This window comes from Aethalodelphis obliquidens, unplaced genomic scaffold (assembly GCF_003676395.1).
Source record: "Aethalodelphis obliquidens isolate GAN/ISIS:26980383/991018 unplaced genomic scaffold, ASM367639v1 scaffold1, whole genome shotgun sequence".
NCBI lineage: Eukaryota > Metazoa > Chordata > Mammalia > Artiodactyla > Delphinidae > Aethalodelphis > Aethalodelphis obliquidens.
In genome coordinates, this window is record NW_020837945.1 from 8,533,106 (window position 1) to 8,549,129 (window position 16,024).

A 16,024-nucleotide genomic window follows, 5' to 3' on the forward strand; every position below is an offset into this window, starting at 1 on the left:
TAAATAGAAAAGAATATATAAACATATAAAGAAGATTGATTCTAAAACATCCAGCAAAATAAAAGGGCAGTAAAAACTCTCAAAAATTAACAAATGGGAAACACTTTCTTTTTAAAGAGGCAGGACGAAGACAAAGCTACGAGGAGAGAGATGTTTCAGGAAACCCCAGGAAAAGCTGCCTTTTCCTCTGTGCTCATTCTCCTCTCCACTCACAAGTGTCCTGTTGAACTAGGGTTGAGAATACTGTACTTCCACTGCACTGGGCACATGGTGGGTGCCTGAGGTCATCCAACTGAGGTGAAGGGAAAGCTTATGGAGGCGAGGGCAGGGCGACAGACCCTACATGTGGGGTGTCTCCAGAGACTGGCCACAGAGGGAATCCTTTGCCACCCCTGGGTCTGAAGGGGCAAGGGAGGAAATAGTATTTCCCAGAGCCCCCTGGAGGATCTGTGAGAGCAGAAAACAAGGCCCAATGTTGGGAGAGAGAGAGTGATTCTCTGAGACCCAGAGCTAGTGTCCTACTTAATTGGGGAAATCCTAAGAGCATTTCCCGAAGGCTGGGAGCAAGGGCAGGATACTCAGCTTCTGTTTAACACCATCCTAGAACTATTAGCCCATTCAGATAGATAAGAAAAGTCCATTAGAGGCATACAAATTGAGAAAGAAGTAAAACTATCTCCATTTGCAGTTGATGTGATGGCACACCTGGGAAACCTTAGAGAATCAAAGGTAAAACTAACTGAAACAATAGTGGAATTCAGTAAGGGAGCTGGGTATAAAATGTTCTGCTCGCAGGGAGCCCAACCAGAAGCCGGCCTCAGGGGGTCAACAGAGTTGGGCAGAAAATGGGATTGGGGAGGGAGGATTGGAAAATAACCATCTGAACGAAAATCTGTTCTAGAATTGGATTCTGAACAGGTTTAGTTCATGAGGGCCGTAAACCCAGCATGTCATGGAGCAAAGCCCCGCATTAAAGAAAGAGGCCCCTTGTCCCACTGAGTGAAGATTTCAGCTGGTGCTAAGCTTCCTGGTAGAGCAAGCTCGGGCATGTTGCTTGATCTCTGTGCCGGGTGGGGCGCAGGGAAGCCACTGGAGAGACGTCTGAGCCTGAGAGGGAAAGAGGAAGGCTGATATCTAGGGCAGCAAGGTGGTGAAAGAAGCAATGGTTTGGGGGCCAGCTGGTAGGGGTAGGGAGTTTTTCCTCATAATTACCCTTGAAATGGCAATGGTATTGGGGTGGAAAAACAGGGCCCAGTAAGTGGCAGGGTGGAGCTTCCCTTTCTAGAGGAAGAAATTCATTACCTTCACAATGCTTTGTCTGCCCAGGTGTTTCAGCAGCCACTTGGCTCTGTAGGTAGGGAAACTGCTTATTATAGTATTGATATTTTATGTAAAATTGGTTAGGAACGACCGGCATATTTGAAACTGAATGTGTGTAGAGCAGGGAAAATACCTCTTCAGACATGCAAGGCAGAGGTAATTAATAAACTTTGGGACAAGTGTGGTGGTATTTAATTCTTAAAAGTTTTGGTCAGCTCTATTTCCATTCTTATAAAAGTAAGGACCCCATTTCGTCTTACTCTGAATATAAATTTTCATAACTTTTCAGAAAAAAGTATACTTGAACAAATGTAAGACACTCCTTGCTCATAGATAGGACAACTCAACACCACAAAGATGTCAGTTCTCTCCAAGATAATTTATAAATTATGCACTTTTACTAAAAATACTTTATGTTTTTGGTTTTTTTTTTTTTGGTTTGTTTCTTTTAAATGCAGGCAGACAAGTAGATGCTAAAATTCATTTGGAAAAAAAATATATATGCAAGAAAACAATGAAAAAAAATATCCAGGAAACAATGAAAAAGAAAAGCCATGAGGGGGCCCTAGGCTTGATAGATTTTAAACACACTACAAAGCCTCTGTAATTAAAACGGTGCTTTACTGGCACATGAATAAATGGAGAGAGCAGCAGAAAGGAATAGGAAGTACAGAAATAGACCCAAGTACATACAGAAATTTAGTACATAATAAAGGTGGCATCTCAGGTTCCTAGGGCAAAGGTATAATTTTTAACAAATGGTCCTGGGACAGTTTGAGAGACATTTGGGAAAAAAAGATAACATCAGTTCCATACCTTTCACCATATACAAAAATAAGCTCCAAACGGATCAGAGTTCTAAATTTAAAAAGTGAAGCCCTTTAAGTACTAGAAATAAGTGAATGAGTTCCTGCATAACTTGGGTATAGGGAAAGGCTCTGAAGACACAAAAACAAGAGGCAGTAAAAGAAAAAAATCGATACATTTGACTATTTAAAAAGAAAAAGTAAATTGTGGTATGATAAAAACCACCATCAATAAAGTCAAAAGACAGTTAACTTGGAGAAAATATTGGCAAGATAACACAGATGAAGCATTAATATTTCCTAATATATTAGAAACTCTTAAAAATAGGCAAAAGACACAAACAGGTAATTCACTATACGTGTGTGTGTGTGTAAGTGTAATGAAAACTGCACATACAAGAGAAATGCAGATTACAACTACAGTGAAATACCACTCTTACATATCAGATTGGCAAAAACTAAAAAGTGTGATATCACACTCTATGGTAGTATCTCATGAAGTTAAATATGCAGTTACTTATCCTCTGACCCAGAATCGCACTTCTAGGAATTTACCATGAAGATACATTGCCAACAGTACAAAAATACGTGTGAACAAGGGTATACATTATACATACTGTCATTTTTGGAAACCACCTAAATGCACATAGGAGAGTGGTTGAATAAACTATGCTCCACCCATCAATGCGACACTATGCAGCAGCTTTAGAGAAGAACAAGGAACAGCTCTGTGAATGTCTAAACAGTGTTTTCAGGTTATATGAAATGAAAAAACCCAGAAGACAGTAGAATACAAAATGGTAACTTTCTGTAAAGAAGCAAGAGAAACGAGAAAATATGCAAGTATCTATGCATTTGTTCAGAAAGAAACACAGGAAGAATAAACCAGAAAGTAGTGAGATTAGTTCAATTGTTAATTATAGAAAAGAGTTTGATGGGGAGACTTAGATAGAAGGGATAAGTGGGGGGAAATGTGACACTTCTCAGAGTTTACTTTTCTGTACAGTTTTGTTTTTAATAAATTTATTTATTTTTGGCTGCGTTGGGTCTTCCTTGCTGCATGTGGGCTTTTCTCTAGTTGCGGCGAGCAGGGGATACTTTTTGTTGCGGTGCGTGGTCATCTCATTGTGGTGGCTTCTCTTGTTGTGGAGCCCTGGCTCTAGGCACATGGGCTTCAGTAGTTGTGGCACGCGGACTCAGTAGCTGTGGCTCGCAGGCTCTAGAGTGCAGGCTCAGTAGTTGTGGTGCACAGGCTTAGTTGTTCCACGGCATGTGGGATCTTTGCGGACCAGGGATTGAACCCGTGTCCCTGCATTGGCAGGCGGATTCTTTTTCTTTTAAAGATTTTCAAAGTCTTCATTGAATTTATTACAATATTGCTTCTGTTTTATTTTTTGGCCGTGAGGCATGTGGGATCTTAGCTACCCGGCCAGGGATTGAACCTGCACTGCCTGCATTGGAAGGCGAAGACTTAACCACTAGACTGCCAGGGAAGTCCTGGCAGGCGGATTCTTAACCACTCTGTCATTGGGAAGTCCCTCTGTACAGTTTTGACTCTTGGAACCAAGTTAAAGATTAAAGAAACAAGGAGGGAGGGGAGCACGACCCTGTAATGGAATACGGAAGTACAGTTAAACCTCACCTTATTTCAGAAGACTAACATAACCACACTCAGGTAAGAGAGAAAGAACAAACCCTAAAAACTTTAAAACACAATATTTGACTATATAGCCTTAGGCTAAAGACAAAAAAAAACTATAGATAAATATTGAACCCTAGTTAGTAAGTTTGTTTTTCACAGTAGCATGGGTCAGCAATTGTGAAACCACTTTTTGCATGTTAGAGTATTGAGCAAATAAGTCAATATGTTTGAGATAATGAGAGCCAGACCTCATTATTGGAGAAGGAAGTTACAAATATAAAAAGGGGGAGAATAAAGTGGACCTAGTGCTGTTGGATTGGAACTGGGAGTTTTCAGTGAATTCATGGTTTTTAAGATGGATGGATGGATGGATGGATAGATGGAAAGAAGGAAGGAAACACACATACTTTATTGTTCTTTCCTAACACCCAGATTTGTTTTTTAGATACCATTCTCCAGTAAAAGGAACCAGAGCTCCTTGGAGAAAAGGCCAATTCCAGGGGCTGGTTCTGAGAAAGTTCAAGATGGTTGTGGAACCTCTTCTTAGGCCAAAAAAGTAAGGAAGTGCTGAAAGATGACAGGCACTTGTCAGTAGGAGACAGACACCAGCTTGAAGGAGCTTCTACTTGCCAAATCTGGCATAGTATGAGCATCAGAATAAATAATGATAGGAAATTAAATATTCTCTTGGGTAAATAAGGCTCCACAAGTCCATTCTGCTGTAAAGAAAGGAAGAAAGAAAAGTAAGTGCGGGGAGAAGAAAAGGCTCTCCCTTATAGTAGCATCCCAACAAGTACACATGGAAGAAATGATGGAATCAGAAAAACCACTCTTCAGCAACCATCAAATAAATAATTGATTCAAGTAAAATCCTCCACAGATGCTAACACTAGTAGATTAAATTTCATGAGGAACATGATATATATTTTATCTCCCCAGAAGTACTTAATTAACTACAGTGGAAAAACAATAACTTTACAGTGGAAAAGCTAGCACACACCACCCTACCCAAGTGGCTCAAAGTTAACTCACCAATACTGGGACAAGGCAACACTGTGTGCTTCCTGATACCATGCACTGAGAAGGATACACTCTCACTAATGTGTGTTTCTGCCAAAATGCTAATTTGAGTCTAATCATGAGATTTCAGATCATCTAAATTGAAGGACAGGGACTTCCCTGGTGGTCCAGTGGCCAAGACTCCACGCTCCCAATGCAGTGGGCACGGGTTCAATCCCTGGTTGGGGAACTAGATCCCCCATGCCACAACTAAGAAGTCCGCATGCTGCAACTAAAAAAAAAGATCCCACGTGCCGCAACTAAGACCCGGCACAGCCAAAATAAATAAATACATAAATATTAAACAATAAATAAATACATAAATAAATTGAAGGACATTTCATAAAATAACTGCCTCCACTCTTCAATAAATGTCTAGGTCATGAAAGACAAAATGAAGAACAGAACCAGATTAAAGAGACTAAGGAGACATGGCAACTAAATGCAACACATGGTCCTGGATTAGATCCTCAACCAGAAGGCAGATTGTGTGTTACTGTGAAGGGCCTTGTTGGGACAATGGATGAAACTTGACCAAATTCCGTGGATTAGATCATGCGCTGGCAAACTATGGCCTGCTACCAGTTTTTGCACCACCTAAGCACGCAGAATTTTGTTTTTACATTTTTAAATGGTTGGAAAAAGTTTTTTTAAAGTAAAATGTCTATGACATCTTGGGAAAGGCAAAACTATAGAGACAGTAAAAAGATCAGTGGCTGCCAGGGGTGAGGGGAGGAAAAGAAGGATGAATAGGTAGAGCACAGGGGATTTTTTACGGCAGTGAAACTATTTTATATGATACTGTAGTGGTGGATAGACGTCATTATACATTTGTCAAAAAAACCATGAAACTGTACAATACAAAGAGTGAATCCTACTATTAAACTATGGACTTTAGTTAATAACAATGTATTAATATACAATTATATCAGTTACAGCAAATGTACCACACTAATATAAGATGTTAATTATAGGGAAACTGGGATGGGGTGGGCGTTGAGGGAGTATATGGGAACCCTGTACATTCTGCTCGGGTTTTCCTTTTCTGGTTTTTTTTTTTTTTTTTTTTTTTTTTTTGCTGTACGCGGGCCTATCACCGCCGTGGCCTCTCCCATCGCGGAGCACAGACTCCGAACGAGCAGGCTCAGCGGCCATGGCTCACGGGCCCAGCCGCTCCGCGGCACGCGGGAATCCTCCCGGACCGGGGCACGAACCCGTGTCCCTCGCATCAGCAGGCAGACTCCCAACCACTGCACCACCAGGGAAGCCCCCTTTTCTGGTTTTTTTGGGGGGGCTGTTTGTTTTGGCCACGCTGCACGGCATGCGCGAACTTAGTTCCCCGACAGGACTCGAACCATGGCCCCCTGCAGTGGAAGCATGGAGTCCTAACCACTGGACTGCCAGGGAATTCCCTGCTCAGTTTTTCTATAAACCTAAAGCCACTCAAAAAAGAAAGTCTGTTAATTAAAATAAATTCTGTATTGTGACACATGAGCATTACATGAAATTCAAATTTCTGTGTCTATAAAGTTTTGTTGAAATGCAGCCAGATTTATTTATTTACATATTGTCTACAGTTGCTTTTTTGCTCAGACAGCAGGGTTGAATAGTTGCAACAGAAACCATAGGGCTCACAAAAGACTAAAATATTTACTATCTGGCCTTTACGGAAAAAGTTTGCTGACCCCCAGATTAGATAGCCGTGTTGTATCAATGGTAAGTTCCTGATTTTGATAATTGTACTCTGATTATGTAAAATAATACCCTTAAGTTTTAGGAAAGACACACTGAAGTATATAGGGATAAAGAGACATTATGACTGCAGCTTACTCTCACATGGTTCAGAAAAAAGAATTATGGACAGGCAGACAGATACGGAGAAGCCCATTTGGTAAAAAGTTAACAGTTGGGGAATCTGGGTGCTGGGTGAAGGGCATGTAGGAATTCTTTATACTATATCCCTGCAAATTTTCTGTAAGTCTGATATTATTTCAAAGTAAAAGGTTAAAAACAAAATGAAAAACAAAATATCATCGGTCTTAGACCCAACCAGACCTTGACTTGAATTCCTGATTTGCTGACTCAGTGGCCTATTTATAGAAGTGGTTTTGCCTTTCCAAGACTGTGTCCTCATCTGACTTGTAAAGCTTAGATGAGATAATGCATGTAAAGTGCAGAAAATCGGCATTGATTCCAGGTGACCGAGTTGAAACATCTACAGTGCCTTCAGGAAAATGATTCCCAGATGTCTGCTTGGAGACGGACACGGTCAAGATGAGCCAGTGTCCATCTTCTGAAGTGGCAGCTGCATTTCAAAACAGAAGGCCCTCTGTTGGGGTAAATGAGCCATGGTGATGGCTCCATGGTGGAGCCCCTCCACACCCCGTTGAAGATGATGGACTCTGAGAAGTGGGTTGAGAAGATCCTGTGATCTGGAGACTCCTGGTGGAGGGGTTAGACATGACCTGAGTTCCCATTTTTGGTGGCAAGTTTAACTATGCCGAGGATGTAGGGTCAGGACTGTCTTGCAGGCTTGGCCTCGGAGGTAGCTGTGGGTGCCATAGTTCAGTCTACACAGGTTTAGCTGTGAGTCCTGCCAACAGCACTGGCCTAAGGTAGGAGGAGGCGCTCAGACATCCAGTACTTGTGGTGCAGCGCCAGGGGTAAGAAACAATGGTTTGTGTTCATCCTGAATAATACAGACCAACATCAACAAATGCTTGATACACTAGCAAGGTGCCTCATTCTGGAAGCTGAACCCACAGGACTCCCTCCCTGTGAGCAGTTAAATGATTTAGCAGTGGTGTAGATGCTGTTCTGTATGATGTTGGAAATGGGGAAGATTAGATGAAAATCTATGAATGATTGGTATGCTAGGAGATATGGAAATCTAACAGAGCATCTGACCCACAGACATCCTTCAGCAGAAATACGGGTGGGGCCTCTGCTTCTGGGGAACACCCAGGGGAAGGGGGTGATGGTTCTACTCTCGAGCAGTCCAAATTCCCACTTTGCCTCTGACTGAAATGCACATCCTCTTATACAGAAAACACAAAGGAATGTGATCTAAAGCTTACTTATCTGACAGCATTCCAAAAAGGTGGATTGATGACAGGTCACTGTAGTTCTAAGTGTCCAATCCAGAAGATAATGGAAGAATATATTTAGTGAAACTGTTGTGCTGCTGTGTATAAGTGACCAAAGATATTTGTAAGCAACAACCTAAATAATGTGTTATTTTTAAAAAGCCAGATAGCTAGTTCAACCATCGCTTTATAGCTTTGCTGAGTGGGTTCAGAGACCCTAGAACTGGAAGTGAGGATTCTGCAACCCAGTTGTGTTCATCTAAGAGCTTTTTAGTCCAGGTTCCGATCACGTTAGTGTGTGTGTAGGTAAGAGAGATGGGGGAGGCGGGCGAGAGGTACAGAGAAGAGGCATTTCCTCTAGAATTTGTGAAGGGTCCCGAAACATACACTTTCCACCACTGTTCTCCCCATCTTCTCTCTGACCATCCTTTTTATCTCCAAGAAGAGGAAATTGAAGGCCTTCTGGGATCTACACAACAAAGAGCAAGTGGTACATTTAAGCCCCTACCCTGTGTCAAAGCATCTTGTGTATTCCTTCACGCTCCAATCTTTCGGAGAGCGAGACCATTTCCTAGGTGACTGAAGAGGGGGAGAGACATGCCCCTTACTCAGTGTTAGCTCATATCAACAACGGGGTTTGAATTCAGATCTGTCCCATTTCCTGTCTGAGTCATCTCCACCGCAATGTTTCTCAAGTTCCTCTGGAACCTTTCCTTTCCTGCCAGGAGCAATCTCAGCTTTGCCCCCCCACATGGCTAGCTCTCCGTTCAGAAGTCACTGGTCGGGGTCCAGCACCTTCCACCCTAGACCACAGCCCCATGCATGGCGGAGCCCTCCCACCCTCCTTGCTCCAGTCTGCGTGTTCTTGGGAGCAGAAAACACTACTCATTTACTTTCAAAAAACAATCCTGTGCGTTCTTGAATAGAAGGCAACTGTTTAAAAAATTGATTGTACTGTTAGAGTAAGACTCTTTAAAAAATAAAATATCTTTATATTTTAGCTTGTTAACTTTTTAAAAACTGATGCCCACATATAATAGTTGGTGTTCACAATCTAATACATTTGAAAGAAATCGTTTTTGAAATGAAGTTTAACACAGTTTCCTTTGAACTACACAGAAGTAAATACAGTTATGAATAGTGAGAGTTCATCTTCCAGTAAAGGGTTTCAAAATCAGAAATAAGTTGTTAGCCATCAGTGTGTGACTGCCTGGGTCCTGTTCTCCTTCCGCCTCATCCCTACCCCCCGTATTGGGTCTTTTTTTCACATAGAAAACATGGAGGGGTGGGGGCTTCTCTGAGAATGTCTTTCTGAAGGCTTGGGAGAGGGAGAGTCTCAACTGAGAAGACTGAGGGGAGAAGACAGGGCACAGCACAGGCACCAGCGTGAGTTGATGAAGCTCCTCAGGGCTCCCAGGGTGGAGACCCCCAAGGATGCTGGCAGCCTTCTGCATGCCATCTCCCCAGCTCTGAGGGAGCCTGTGCATGGAAGGTAACTGGACTCAGCCTGCCACCTCACACAAGCCACATGCTCCACCAGGGAATGAGTGTGAGGGACAGGCATCGCCATTCGTGCATTACAGGAGGATTCGTACAGTGAGCCTGGTAACGCTCGGACAGTGGGCTGCTCTTGCGTTGCAGATCTGCAATCTCTCAGAAAGGAGGAGGTTGTTCACCAGCTAGTGAGCTGTAGGTTAAAGAAAAGTTGGATTTTAATAAATCTTTTCTTTAAGAGCATTTTTCCTGATTTTAAAATGAATGCACTCCAAATATGGAAATAGTGGAAAATTCAGAAAAGTATAAAGAAAATAAACACTTGAAATCTTACCACCCAGAGATTACTTAGAATAGCATAATGAAGAAATTTAAATCATCATATAATTCTGCTTCCACTTTCTGGAGATAACCACTGTTAATAGGTGTCCTGTGTTCTTCTATATATGCACGTAGGAATACATAGTTTACATAGATGGGATCATACCATGATGCTATTTTTAAGCCTTTTTTATTATCAACGTAATAAAAATGTGTCCATAACTAAATATCTACATTATTTTAAGAGTTCCAAAATAAGCAATTTTTCCAGTCATCAGGAACTTTTTTTGTAAAATATATCGTGTGTGTGTGTAGTATTTTTTAAGGGGAAAAAGTATAGAAGAACATCCATGTCTAAGGAGAAGAAGGACTTCTTTGGATGACTTTTCTGCTTTGTAGTTTGCTGTATTTTTCCAATAATTACACTCCTTAAAGTAACCACAGCTAATATTTTGGTATATTTCCTAACAATTTTTAAAAGTATATGTTAAAGCATCATTGGAATCATGCTGTATATAGGATTTTCTACCCTCTTGAAGTCATCTAGTGGTGTTCAGTGGACATTTGCCTGTATCACTGATGGCTATATGATGTTTTTTCATGTGGGATACTATGATTTTTTTTTCTTTCCTCTGTCTTGGACAGTTTGTACTATTTATGATTTTTTTCACTGTGTAATGCTGTGATGAATAGTTGTGTCCCTGAATTATTTTGTTTCCCTGTCTGAATACTCCTTAGAATTCAATCTTAGGAGTATAGTCACTGAGTCAGAAGGTGTAAAACGTTTAAGGCTCCCATTGCATATGAACAGACTGGCTTTAAGAGTTTCTGCTCATTAATTACTTATCAGATAAGGTCTTGCTCATTGGTTATAATAAAATGTGTGCTGAAGGTGACTGTTATTATCTTATTTTTAAAGCAGATCTTTCAGTCCTATTCATTGAAATGTTTACAAATATTATATTTAAACATAAAAACCATGCTTCTTTCCCCCAAATTTTTCAAAAGTATTTTAAAATTAAAGGTAAGCAGTCATCTTAAAGAAAGTTTAAAAAAATAAAGAAAAAAATCATCCTAATGTAGCCACAGTTATTGTTTTGTCAAATCTCCTTCCTCCCTTTTTTCTGCGAATTTTACACATTTGGGATAAAAGTATATGTAGTTTTCGTATCCTCCTTTTTAAATTGAACATTCTATTGAAAGCATTTCTTCCGTGTTGCTACGTAGTCTTCATAACTATCATTTTTAATGGTTACAAATTATTCCACTGACCTCATGTAATGTAATTTACGTAACCATTTCCCTACTGAACTCTTACGTAATTTCCAGTTTTTTACTTTTATAACACAGTGGTGCATGTGGGCTATTTCCTTAGGTTTGAATCCTCAAAGTGGATTGACTGGGTCTGGATTTAAACTTTTGTTCATTCAGAATTTTCACTAACTCATAGTGGCCTGTCTTCTTGGTTAGTTTTTTTTAAAAAATAAGTTTATTTATTTATTTATTTATTTTTGGGCTGCATTGAGTCTTTCTTGCTGTGCGCGGGCTTTCTCTAGTTGCGGCGAGCAGGGGCTACTCTTCCTTACAGTGCACGGGCTTCTTATTGTGGTGGCTTCTCTTGTTGCGGAGCACAGGCTCTAGGCTCACGGGCTTCAGTAGTTGTGGCACGTGGGCTCAGTAGTTGTGGCTCGCGGGCTCTAGAGCGCAGGCTCAGTGGTTGTGGCGCACAGGCTTAGTTGCTCCACGGCATGTGGGATCTACCCAGACCAGGGCTCGAACCTGTGTGCCCTGCATTGGCAGGCAGATTCTTAAACACTGCACTTCCAGGGAAGTCTCTTGGTTAGTTTTAATTATTGAAACTTAATTCCAACAACAACGTGAAATTCAGGACGTTCCGGTTGGCAGGGAACCCAGTAGGAACTGTGATGTCCTTAGTAACAAAGTGGTCAGGACGCTGTCCCTGTTTGCCAAGTGAGCCTTGGGAGCTCTGGATGTTTCAGACCAAAGGGAAGTGTACAAAAACAGAGCACTTTCCTCGCGTGCCCTGTTGGTATACAGTGCATGCCCTCTGCTGCCACTCACAGAAACCATTTATTAAGCAGCCTTTGCCAACAAGGAGAAAAAGCACAGAGGCAGGGAGGTAGTCATTATGTAACCCCCTCCTTTTCTTTTTATTCTTTTTTTCCCCTCCTTTTTCTATTTCCTTTTGTGAGAATGACATCAACTAGGGATGGAAATGCATTTATGGTGTCTCCTTTCTGCTGAAGTAACCTAGAGACTTCGTCTTCAGAGATGCAAAATTGAGATTTTGCAAACGTTCATAAATACTTCTTTGTTGACCGTGAGCCGTGTGGTTTGGCCCCCAGAGTTATCTTAGATAGCACAAATAAATCTGGCGGCCTCCACTGGCCTCAAACTAAGCATTACACCACCCCCAGTCCCCCGCCCCCCCATTGTCTCCCTCCTCGCAGAATTTCCTCTTGGCCTTCAGCAGCACAAGCTCAGTCTTCTCATCAATTGCCCTGTTAACTGCTGCCAGCGCTCCAGCAGTTTAGTGCATATGTTCCCTTCATCATTTCTCTTTGTTCTAGAAAAGGCTGTGCTTGGTTTCTGAACCTCCCCGCCTCCCCTCGCCTAATTCCACCATCACCACCGCTTCCTAGAGACATGACCTTCTACTGTCTGCATGTTCATTTACAGAGCATCCTAGATTTCTGCCATGGAGAAAGCCTTCACAATCTGCTCACACGTGCAGAATCATCCCCCGCGCCCCGTCCCACAGAAAAATGTGTTAGACGTCCTCGCCCCAGAGCTCGCGCTGTAGGAGCCCAGGTGAAGGGCTGCTGGGTCTCTCTGGGAAGCAAGAGGCTCCTGGGAGACAACGTTACCTCCCTGCGCAGATCAAGATTCCTTCTTAGGGTTTTCTGCCGCTCCGACGCAAGAAAAGGACGCTTTATTCTTGGAGCCCAACGGTGTATAGGCAGAGTCGATCTCAATGGGTTATTCATGGTGTCCAAGAGAAATACTTCTGGAGCTGTATTTCATGTGAGATGGAAGTGGGCTTGGCACCCAGACAGGGGGGCTGGCTGCTCGCTGGGAATGCCCCGTGGCTGTCAGACCAGCCCAGCCCCTGCCTGATGCGGCCAGGCTCTTCTTAGCAAGTCAAGGGGGCTTCTGGCTCCTCCCCACCGGGCCTGCCTGCGCCCTGCGAGGCTCTGCCAGCCCGCGTGCGTGCGCAGAGACCCCCTGGTTGTTTTGGCCTTTAAGTATTTTCTGTTTCTTACCATGTGTAAAGTTCCACCCCATACCCTGAGCCGGGAGGAGAGGATGAAGGGCTATCAGAGCGTGGTCCCTCTCCTCAGCACGGGGGTGCTGTGGAAACCCTGGAATCGTTCGTGGAAACTTTGTTTGTGCAAAATACCACCTCGCTGTCATTCCTGCCCTTGCCACTTCCCTCCCCCAGAAAAGTATTTCAAAGAGGCCTCTGCAGCGGCACTGACCGTGGACAAACCTGATGTTTCGCTTTGTCTGATAAACCCGACGGTGAACTATGCCTGCTCAGTACCTGGTCAGCAACTCCTGGGAAGGCACAGGAAAACCTTCCTAACGTGGAGTTAAATGTGTAGAATGGAACTGGGAGGAAATTCTCAGAGTGAGGGATTTTTTCCCCTTTCCTTTTCTGGGGAAAAAAGAGAAAAGAAAAAAAAGTTAATGTCAACTCATTTGGTGGAGATATAGTGCGCTTTTCTAACTATCCCCCAAAGGGAAGTTTGTATTCTTTTAAATAAAACCATTTTAAAAGCAGAACTGAAGCCTAAAAGGATCCAAGGTTCTCCTGAGTTCTCAGAAGGTGTAGATTTATTTACTATAGTTAAAACATAATTAGTTCTCAGGGGATAGTGTGTATTTTAAACAGTTTTATTGCCACCATATTAGTTTTCTGAATAATCAGAAACTTCTGTTATGATTATGTTCTAGTGTTCAGACAGAAACGCACTGTAAGTAGAAACAAATGTCAGGAATTGCTAGTTGTCATTCGAAGAAGGGACACCACATCAGCAGGGGAAGAAAGAATTTGATAGGATATTCCAAGGAAATGTAATCTAACAATGTCTTGAATAAACCTAATGACAGCTTGGGCAGGTACACGTGCACACACACTGCCCCCCCCAAACCATCTTTTTTTATATTAAATGGCGTTTTCTTTGTCCCTTTTCCATCATTCTCACTACAGAGGCTGGGAATGGGGTCAGTATCCCTTGAAACCCGTAAGATGGCTCTTCCTTACTAACACATTCACAAATGAGTGCAAACAGTGTCCCCCACTTTCAGCTCTCAGTTCTCATGTCGTGTCACTGTTCTGGCTGACTGGTCTTTCCCACCATTTGCAGGTTGATGTTTGAGATGCCACAGGAAATGGGTTTAATCGCCATCGCAGTCCACCAAACGCAGGGCAAAGGTCAGTCATCTTTTGTTACTGTTTCTGTGGTTTTTGTTTTCTAAAATCTGTGACTCTCCTGGCCAGAGAGCCAATTGATTGCATGTGCTGATCATCGACATGACTCGAGTCAGAAGTTGTTTTCACACACCCCTAAAATGGAGAAGAGGGAGGAAAATCAATTAGAAGATTGAACCTTAGAAGAATTAAAGCATTCTCTTAAACCGAGATGTTTAATTAATTGACGTCCGCTTCTGATGGTTTTAATGTTCATTTGCCTACGTCTTGTAAATTCTTCTTTCTGACACATTCTAGGCATTGCAGTGTGTGAATAATTACTATGTTATAGAGACGTTTATTTTCCTGAAGGTTCTCTGTGAGGTGCCTTCTGTGTCTATACCAAGGGTCACATGGAGGGGTCTTTCGTCTGCCAGCTGGCACTGGAATTTGCACGGAGTGGACACTCGATCAACGATCAATGCATATTCACAGAATGACCACAAAGAAGCCAAGGGCTGCCCAGAGCTTCCAACACCTGCTGACTCTCGGAGGCAAGAGCCCACATCCTCCCAGAATCCATCTGGGGTCCAGCCGCAAGCAGATTCGTGTTCAGTGGTCATACGGGGAGCGATTGGCCCCTGTCTCTCCCCACCCCCAGCTGGCAGCAGGCCGACCCAAGCGTCCTTTTAACTCTCAGAGGCTCTTATGCCTTTCTCAGAAGAAGCAATGAAATAAGAAATCCACTGTTTTCACTTCTTTCTCTTGAGCATGTCTTTTGAACATAAAGAGAGGAAAAAAATTTATTTTATTCAAGGCTGTGGTGCTCAATAAGGTGGTTTAAAAAAAGACATGGAAGAAGTTTGATTATACCTCTCGTTTTGATTATGTTATTTTCTTGACTTGTAGTTTTTAAGAAAAATAACTCAGAGAGTTAATATCAGGGATCATTTTTCAAATTCAGCTTCCTTTAAAAAAAAAAAAACAGCAAGATATAATTCACATACCATACAGTCTCCTACTTTAAAGTGTACTATTCTGTGGTTTTTAATGTATTCACAGCGTTATGGGACCATCGCAGTAGGGATCACTTCTAGCAAATGGCTTCCAGGACCTCTCCTGGACCAGTATAGATTCGGTCCGGTTTCCCCACTGTCTCTGTTTTCACCTGCGCATTGCCATATGGTGAGAATTAAACTGAGAGTGATGTTCAGACACTGTGTAAGACTTTATCATCAAAGTATAAATGATATGCTCACAGAGGGAGGACGTTATGCTAATTATTGGAAACTTGTTCAGCAACAGAGCTTCGGATTTTAAGAAGCTTCTCTGTGTTGAGTTAACCCCGGAATAACCAAGTATGTTCGTCAGCCATTCAGGTGGGACAGGTCTTCAGTGTGTGGCTCTGAGGCCTCAGCAGTTTTTCTGGCGTTATGTGCATCTGAGTCTGTTCATGGTGCAGAATGGCCGGTTTCCTGATGGCGCTTGTGTTCCAGGGCGGGGAAGGAATGCTTGGCTGAGCCCCGTGGGGTGCGCTCTTTCTACCCTGCTCGTCTCCATCCCACTGAGATCCCAGCTGGGACAGAGGATTCCGTTTGTCCAGCATCTGATGTCTCTGGCTGTCGTGGAGGCGGTAAGGTCCATTCCTGGGTACCAGGTACGTGCAGTTCATCACCGTCACATCCTCACCATGCATGCACATCTCAGTTCAGCTGTGTTTGTAGTACGCATCTGAACGATTCCTTCATGTGGAGCCTCAGCCTGCTTTTGCAAAGCTGGCAGCAGGGTGCTCTTGGAGGTTTAAAAGCACCGTCAGGTTTATAGCTGCCTCAGGCTTGCTGCAAGGTTTATAGCTGCTTCA

At 42.7% G+C, this 16,024-nt stretch overlaps 1 protein-coding gene across 1 annotated transcript in view; it reads left to right on the forward strand.

Annotated features, from left to right (window-relative positions):
* The window catches only part of HLCS (holocarboxylase synthetase), a 196,520-nt gene that overhangs the window by 169,008 nt on the left and 11,488 nt on the right, over positions 1-16,024 (forward strand). Inside the window, exons 7-8 of the mRNA XM_027099931.1 lie at positions 14,120-14,187; positions 15,660-15,820. Of these exons, the coding sequence (XP_026955732.1) occupies positions 14,120-14,187; positions 15,660-15,820 (229 nt within the window). The remainder of the gene's footprint in view (positions 1-14,119; positions 14,188-15,659; positions 15,821-16,024) is intronic.